General features: G+C 54.5%; 1 protein-coding gene across 1 annotated transcript; it reads left to right on the top strand.

Annotated features, from left to right (window-relative positions):
* The first annotated feature begins 1,560 nt into the window (after window positions 1-1,560).
* On the top strand, window positions 1,561-3,272 carry MYOD1 (myogenic differentiation 1). Its single transcript, XM_021685830.1, has 3 exons — window positions 1,561-2,190; window positions 2,667-2,745; window positions 3,022-3,272. The coding sequence occupies exons 1-3, from the start codon at window positions 1,561-1,563 to the stop codon at window positions 3,270-3,272; spliced, it is 960 nt and encodes a 319-aa protein (XP_021541505.1).
* Window positions 3,273-8,155: the final 4,883 nt, after the last annotated feature.

Here is an 8,155-nt window from a genome sequence, read left to right as displayed (position 1 = left end):
TGGGCTTGCTGGGAAGAAATGCAGCTCAGACTTCAGCAGAAGCTAAGCCCTGACATTACATGGGCCTCTGTCAGGGCTCAGTGCCCCAGCCAACAGCTGGGAAGACAGCAGGGAGCACAGAGTCCAGTCTGTGCCAACGACAGAAGCAAGCCCTCTTGATAATATCGCCTTGCATCTCGGACTGAGGGCCTCCACATCTTTGGTCTCTTTAGATTCTCACCACCACCACAATCACTCCAAGAAATCGCTCTTATTATCCCCAAATTTACAAAGTGGGGAAACTGAGGCTTGGAAGGCGATATGACTTCGGCAAAATCACCCAGGAAGCTGTGGGATCTGGACTCGAACTTAGATCATTGGTCTGCACACTCTACTCTCAAAAGATCCCACTCTGAAATGGGGTTCTCACGCTGAATCTGGGCTTTCGAGGCCTTTGAGCAATGAACTTCACTGGTGCAGCGCTGTGCGCAAGAAGGAGGGAAAAACAGCAGTTTTCTTTCCAGCCGAAGACACATCTCCACCCGGACCCACACAGGACACTCCGCTGCGGAAACACACAGGTCGAGTTAGGCAGGAGTTCACTTCCCTCCCTCCAGGCCGGGGCGGGACCTGGGCTTGGAGAGACTGGCGAGAAGCTTTAGCAGCCATTCTCCTCTTCTGCAGAAATGCGGCTGCGTTTCTAAGCGTCCAGAGAAGGTGGGGTGGGCCCACGGCCCTCTGAGCCACTCCCGGGTAGGAACTGGCCGAGTGACGTGGCCGCCACGTCCAGTTTGTCTCAGGTTCTTCCACTTAGACTCTAATTCTCACTGCAGGTTTCTTTGTCTCTGACTCTTGCTTTCTGCTCTCTGTCTCTGTCTCTTGGCTGTCTCTCTCACTGTCTCACTATCTCAGCTCTGAGTGTGTCTCTGCCCTATTGCCATGGGTCTCCCTCTCTAAATCTCTCGCGATCTGTTTTCTACTCCCACCCTGCACCTAGGTCCCCCATAAATCGGAGGACAGAGGGAGACCCAAAGTCAGCTTGGAGTTGAGCGCGCGCGGCCAACATTTCCCGAGGACATAGGACGAGTACGGTGCTGGAGAGGTTTGGAGCGAGCGTGCCCCGGAGCCAAGTGCAGCCGCGTTGGGCTGCCGGCCTCTGCCTTCCTCCTAGCCTAGGGAGGGGTCGGAGCGCGCGCGCGCGCGGGGCTCGAGGGGTAGGGGGCTGGCCAGTCTCTTGCCCCGGCGGCCACCCTGGGGATCCCAAGCTCCTCCCCACCTTGTTTCTATTGGCCTCGGGCGCCCCCGCCCCCAGCTGCCCGCTCGGGCTCTGGGGCCCTTAAGCTACTACCGGATAAATAGCCCCGGGCGCCTCGCGTGACGATAGGGGTGGGGAAGCCCCGGGGCGCTGCCGCCGCTTTCCCATCAGGCCGGAGAGGACCGGGCAGAGCGGGGGGGGGGGGGGAAGTGGGGTGTACATTCGGACCCCCGGTACTTTACTACCGCACGGCCAAGACTGCAGAGAGGCAGAAAGTTTCGGGCAACCCCTACCGAAGCTAGGACTGCGCCACTCCCTGCAGGGACATGGAGCTGCTGTCGCCGCCACTCCGAGACGTAGACTTGACTGGCCCCGACGGCTCCCTCTGCAACTTTGCCTCCGCAGATGATTTCTATGATGACCCGTGTTTCGACTCCTCCGACCTGCGATTCTTCGAGGACCTGGACCCGCGCCTCGTGCACGTGGGCGCGCTCCTGAAGCCCGAGGAACACTCGCACTTCCCTGCGGCCGTGCACCCGGCGCCAGGCGCGCGCGAGGACGAGCATGTGCGCGCTCCCAGCGGGCACCACCAGGCTGGCCGCTGTCTGCTGTGGGCCTGCAAAGCGTGCAAGCGCAAGACCACTAACGCCGACCGCCGCAAGGCCGCCACCATGCGCGAGCGGCGCCGCCTGAGCAAAGTCAACGAGGCTTTCGAGACGCTCAAGCGCTGCACGTCCAGCAACCCGAACCAGCGGCTGCCCAAGGTGGAGATCCTGCGCAATGCCATTCGCTACATCGAAGGCCTGCAGGCGCTGCTGCGCGACCAGGACGCCGCGCCCCCTGGTGCCGCCGCTGCCTTCTACGCGCCTGGCCCGCTGCCCCCAGGCCGTGGCGGCGAACACTACAGTGGCGACTCAGACGCGTCCAGCCCGCGCTCCAACTGCTCCGACGGCATGGTAAGGCCAGGACCCCCAGCTAGAGAAGTGAGGGCAGCTCTTGGTATATCTGGGACGTGTTTCCGAGCGCGGGGAGCGGGCCCGCCAGAGGGAGGTTTGGGCTGGGAACCTTGCCGCGAGTGGACCCCGGTGTCCTGAGCAGCTGTCACTGGGGTGGCCTGGTGCCTTGGGGGCGCACGGGACAAATGCGAGCCACCCTACTGGGGGCGCTGTTAGAGCTCTGCTGCAGCGACATGAAGATCTGCTTTTCTCCACTTACCCTATTTACAAAATGCAGATTTATGCACCTAGGCGACTATCCACCCTCTAGTTGGCCCTGGAGGAGGCTGCAGTCAGCTCCTGTCCGCCCCGATCCCCCAACCAGGGCCCAGAACTCGTGGCTGAGACTGGGGAGTTGGGGCGGGATGGCTACCGGGAGTGATGCTCTGGCCCCACGCGGTCCCCGAGCCTGACTCGGGCGCCCTTGCCGTTTGCAGATGGACTACAGCGGCCCCCCGAGCGGTGCCAGGCGGCGGAACTGCTACGATGGCACCTACTACAGCGAGGCGCCGAGCGGTGCGTATTTGCGCCTCCTTCGCACGTTACCCCCTTTGAGCTGCCCTGGCCTCCCTCTATCTAGGACCCCCCCCCCTCCCGCCCCCAATCCTGGGAGACAGTACAGGGAATGAAATACTAAGCGTGCGGCTTCCTCCCTTTTCGCTCCGGACTCTCCCTGGGTCCTCTCGGACTCGGGCAGGCCTTCAGTTTCCTATCTGCCCCAAAGCACTGAGCCTGTAGGTGGGAGATTTGTTCGCTGCTCAACTGCATACTAACCTACCCCTCCCCGCGTAGAACCCAGGCCGGGGAAGAGTGCTGCGGTATCGAGCCTCGACTGCCTGTCCAGCATCGTGGAGCGCATCTCCACCGAGAGCCCCGCCGCGCCCGCGCTTCTGCTGGCGGATGCGCCGCCGGAGTCGTCTCCCGGCCCACAAGAAGAGGCCGCCCAGAGCGAGGTCGAGCGCGGCGCCCCCACCCCTTCCCCGGACGCCGCCCCGCAGTGCTCAGCGGGCGCAAACCCCAACCCGATCTACCAGGTGCTCTGAGGGGGTGGGCGGCCGCATGGGAGGGCTCCGCTGCCTGCGCGCCCGAGGGATGGTGCCCCTAGAGTCCCTCGCGCCCAAAAGATCGAGCTTAAATGCTAACCCCCCACTCCCAACCGCGCTTTAAAAGCGACCCCTCCCGAGTTGGGAGAGGCGGGAGAACGGACGTGTGTTTCCACTCCCGCGCTCCACAGTAAGGACACAGTCCTTTTCCACGCAACACCCTTCCCTGACACTCGCGGCGATGGTCTTTAGGTGTTCCTCCTTGAGGGGCCAGACCCTTCCTCTTCCTTACCCCGATTCCCTGGGCGGGGTGGGACCCGCGCAGATCTAAGCCCCGCCTCCGGACGCTAGTGCGGCTGAAGGGGGCGTGGCCTCCCTCCCAGAGCCCCGGACGGCTTTGCTCTTCCCCAGCGCTCGCGGGGCGCGCTCGCGTTCCGCGTGTAACAAGTGTAACAGTAACCACTTCACCCCCTCCCCCAGTTCAGGACCACTTTTTGTAATACTTTTGTAATCTATTCCTGTAAATAAGAGTTGCTTTGCCAGAGCAGGTGCCCCTAGGGCTGTATTTATCTCTGAGGCATGGTGTGCGGTGCGACAGGGACTTTGTACGTTTATACGGCAGGTGGGTGAGCCGCAGGCGCTCGCTCAGGTGTTCGAAATAAAGACGCTAATTTATACCGCGGTGGCTCCGACTTTCCCTGGGGATGGGGCTAGGAAGGGAGGAAACCCCGAAAACTTGGGCCAGCTGAACCGCAGCGACCCCTGTAGGCGGAAGACGGATTGCAAGAAAGGAGCCTGGGGCGGGCTAGGAAGGGAGGGGTGCGTTTGGCTCCTTACCCGTGGGGGAGGTTCCTCTGACCCATCACTACACGCAGCCGGTCAGTGGTTCTTGTGTCAGGATGCATTTTAGAATGATTTGAGTAGTGAAAAAAAAAAATCCATGCCTGCCCCACTCGCCAGAGATTCTGATTTAATATATCTGCCCCTGATATCCGGGGCCAGGTTTTGGTATTTTTCAAAAGCTCCCCTAAGAGATTCTAAAGTGCGTGCAAGTTTGAGAATCACGCCCCTCGATACACACTGAGTGAACCCAGGCAGATGGACTACAGGCGTGGTGTCCAGAAGGAACACTGGGATTTGGTAGCTCTAGGTGCCACTCGGAAGCCTCATGGGTACAGAGAATGTGATAAGGTGCTCATAGCATTATAAGGAAAAACTGAGTGTGAAGGGGCGATGTAAGCTGTATGACACTTACAGGCTCTCAGTGATAGGAGTACTCTTAAGGGGACCGCACAGAAGGCCAGACAGGCACAGACGTCTCTACTCAGCCTGGCACCCAACACTTAGAGCATCCTGGCCCTGTCAGGGCAGTGCAAACCTGCATCATCTCAGGTTTGGTTAAAAATGCTCTGAGAGCAGAGGAGGGGACACTGATTTAGCCAGGGTGCTGGAGAGGACTTCCTGGAAGAGGTGCCATTTGAACTGTGTCTTGAGAAACAAGAAAAGACAACACACAATGCCCACAGACCCATGCATATGTGCACGCACACACACAGCTGGGAGGGCACCCCTGGAAGGATAGTCTGGTAAAAGTTCTTTCCCATTCCCATGCCACCCCAAGCCCCCCCCCAAACATACATACATTTGTCATCAGGACCTCAATGTCTCCTACATCTCACCCTTACAGACACTTTTTTCCTGAAAACCTTACAGGCCCACTTTCAAAGGCTCTGCTTGCCAAGTGGGATGACCCTGAGGACTGCAGGCAAGATGTGTTGCCAGCAAGAAGGACCTGTGCTCTCTGCTCTGGGGAAAGCCTCTGCTGTCTCCAATACAGGGTCCCTGAAGAGCTGCCTAGAGCTACTCTGTTACTAATAATCCTCAACTTTTCCTCTGGCTTCCCCAGATGCACCTTGGGTTTCTTTACACTCCTTTGAGACCCTTTGGGGGCTCATTTATGAATTCATTCATTCAATAGTTGCCAGGTCCTATGCTGGGTGAAAACAGAGACCAGTGGACAGTTCCTGACTGTGGAAAACACCAAGACATTTGGGGAGATTGGATCTCTTAGCAGCTGGTTACATCACAATGAATTAAGTGTTATAATGGGGGTGTATGTGGTAGAGGAACACAGTAGGAACAGAAGGTAGAGACAAGCAGTTAACGTCTAGTAAGAATCTTGAAGGGGTTGGTCATGGAAGGGGAGCCAAAGAAGGATACTCCAAGCTGAGGAAACAGAAGTGCAAAGACCCCAAAGTGACAGAAAGTAAACTGTGCTTTCATGGAACCAAAAGTGCTCACAGGGAGAGGCCAAAGGTGAGATGGGGAAAAGGCAGAGGCAGATCCTTAACGGACCTCATTTGGACTTTATCCTGAGGGCAATAGGGAGCCATAGAGGAATCTAACCAGTGGAAGGGTACAAATAAATCTGTATTTAGAAAAGCCAGTCTGGGCTGGCAAAATGGATAGGAGGGAACAAGACTTGAGACAGGAAGATTTGTCAGGAGGCCGTGAGGGCTGCTCAGAGGAGACATGACATGGCCTGAACTGGGGCTGCGACTGGGATGTGAGAGAAAGCATAGGAATAGAGAGTTGTGCCAGATAAAATGTAGGTGTTGACAGTACAGTGGAGAACTTCGAGGGCACAGTCCTTACCCTCACACAGCTTGAAATCCACCGGGGAGGGGCACCTGGGTGGCTCAGTCATTGAGCGTCTGCTTTCGGCTCAGGTCATGATCCCAGGGTCCTGGGATCGAGCCCCGCATCGGGCTCCCTGCTTGGTGGGAAGTCTGCTTCTTCCTCTCCCACTCCCCCTGCTTGTGTTGTCTCTCTCTGTCAAATAAATAAATAGAATCTTAAAAAAAAAATCAACTGGGGAAATAGCCATTAGACAAAGAAATAAGTGAATAAATGGTGAGGAATACTATAAGGAAAGGTAAAGCGTGCAGTGAGATATGATAATGGGGTATAAGAAGGTGCAGAAAGGAGGATGCAGGGTTTCTGCACTGAGGAAACCAATTACACGTATGAAGAAGGCCCAGGAGCTAGTGTGCAATTGGAAAAAATGTCCCTTCTTTCCTGAGGTTGCTGCTCTGCACCAGGGTTCATAGCTAGGCAATCAGAGAGCAGGCTGGACTTCAGCCCCCACTGACCTTCTTAGGCAGGTAAATTTGTTCAGTGAACAACATACATAACTGTTCACAGAGCCTTGTGCATGGAGGCCCTAATGACGTGAGGGGAAAGGGGGAGCCAAGGCTGACTCAGGCTCTGGTTTGGTTCAGAGTGGACGGTAATGCCATTACAGAGATGGAGACATCAGGAGAAGAAGAAGCAGGTATGGGGAGAGATTTAGTCCAGGACACTTCCAGTTACAAGTGACAGAAACCCAGTTCAGACTAGCGTCACCCCCCAAGGGGTGTGTTGGAAGGACAAGGGACAGTTCATATACGGAAGCAGCACTACAGGGACTATAGTATCCATGAGCTTTGACAGCTGGGACTGGAGCCTGGAGCCCCTCTTACTCTTCCACCATTCCCTGGCTTGCCTCCACTTAGTTTATTTTACTCTCTCCGAGTCCATATTGATTTTCTCCAGCAACTCAGGAATTACCTTGGATCTCACCATTAAACTCCAGTTTGAAAATTTCCAGAGAAGAACCCTCATTGGACTAGCTTAGGTCATGATCCAGGATTTGAACCCAGGCAGACAGACTCCAGGCATTGCACTCTTGGCTGCCTTGCCTTATACCTCTGCATGGGAAGGAAGGAGAGGGGACTGAGAGAAAGTCAGGAGGGAGGGGAACAGCTGGAGATTGGATCATTCCATGGATGATGGGGTTTGAGGTCCCCTCCTGGCCCATCTCTCACCTCAGTCCCCTGGATTTGGGGGTGGGAGGAGCGTCTAGTCGAGGCCAACTCCATTTGCAACATAGATGAAATGACCCTTGTTCTTGGGGCCATTTTCACCTGGGCTGGATCTGCGGAAACATTGGGTCCATGTCTACACACATGTGCTCATGCAACAGCACACATGAACCCAGAGCATACCACCAGGGGCTGATGCACCTTGAAGGCGACATGACAAACTGAGATTTTTCTCAGCATAAGCAAATTATTTCTAATCTGGTTTACAGAGCCTTCTTTACTTTCCCAAAGTTTTTATTGAGATGCAATTCACACACCATAAAATTCAGCCTCTTAAAGTGTCGAAATCAGTGGTTTGTACTATATTCACTACGTTGTACAATATCACCAGTACTGTCTAATCCAGAACATTTTCCTTACTCCCAAAAGAAACTCTTAACCCATTTGCAGTCACTCCCCACTCTTCCTCCTCCCTCAGTCCCCTGGCAACCACGAATTATTTTCTGTTTCTATGGATGTGCCTATTCTGGACACTTCATGAGTGGAATCACACACTGTGTGGCCTTTTGTGTATGACTCTTTTCCCTTGGCATAATGTTTCCAAAATTCATCCATGTTGTAGCCTGTATCAGGACTTCATTCCTTTGTATAGCTAAATAATATTGCATTATATGGATACATCGTATTTTGTTTATCCATTTATCAGTTGATAGATATTTGGGTTGTTTCCATTTTTAGCTATTCTGAATAATACTGTTATGAACATTCAAGTACACATTTTTGTGTAAACATATGCTTTTAATTCTCTTGGGTATATACCTAAAAATGAAATTGCTGGGTATATCATAACTCTATGTTTAAATTTTTGAGGACCTGCCAAAGTCTTCCCCAAAGCAGCTGCACCATTTTACATTCCCATCAGCAGTGTATCAGGGTTCCAATTTCTCTACATCATCGACAACACTATTTCTGTTTGTCTTTTTATTCTAGCCACCCTAGTGGGTGTAAAGTGGTATCTCA

The sequence above is a fragment of the Neomonachus schauinslandi genome, chromosome 11, assembly GCF_002201575.2.
Source record: "Neomonachus schauinslandi chromosome 11, ASM220157v2, whole genome shotgun sequence".
Lineage (NCBI taxonomy): Eukaryota > Metazoa > Chordata > Mammalia > Carnivora > Phocidae > Neomonachus > Neomonachus schauinslandi.
This window is presented reverse-complemented; position numbering and strand designations above follow the sequence as displayed.

Bases quoted from the DNA above. Each gene is read 5' to 3' on its own strand.
- MYOD1 (XM_021685830.1), top strand. From the start codon at position 1,561: ATGGAGCTGCTGTCGCCGCCACTCCGAGACGTAGACTTGACTGGCCCC. The intron at 2,191-2,666 runs GTAAGGCCAGGA...TGCCGTTTGCAG, and splicing joins CCAACTGCTCCGACGGCATG to ATGGACTACAGCGGCCCCCC. The intron at 2,746-3,021 runs GTGCGTATTTGC...CTCCCCGCGTAG, and splicing joins CTACAGCGAGGCGCCGAGCG to AACCCAGGCCGGGGAAGAGT.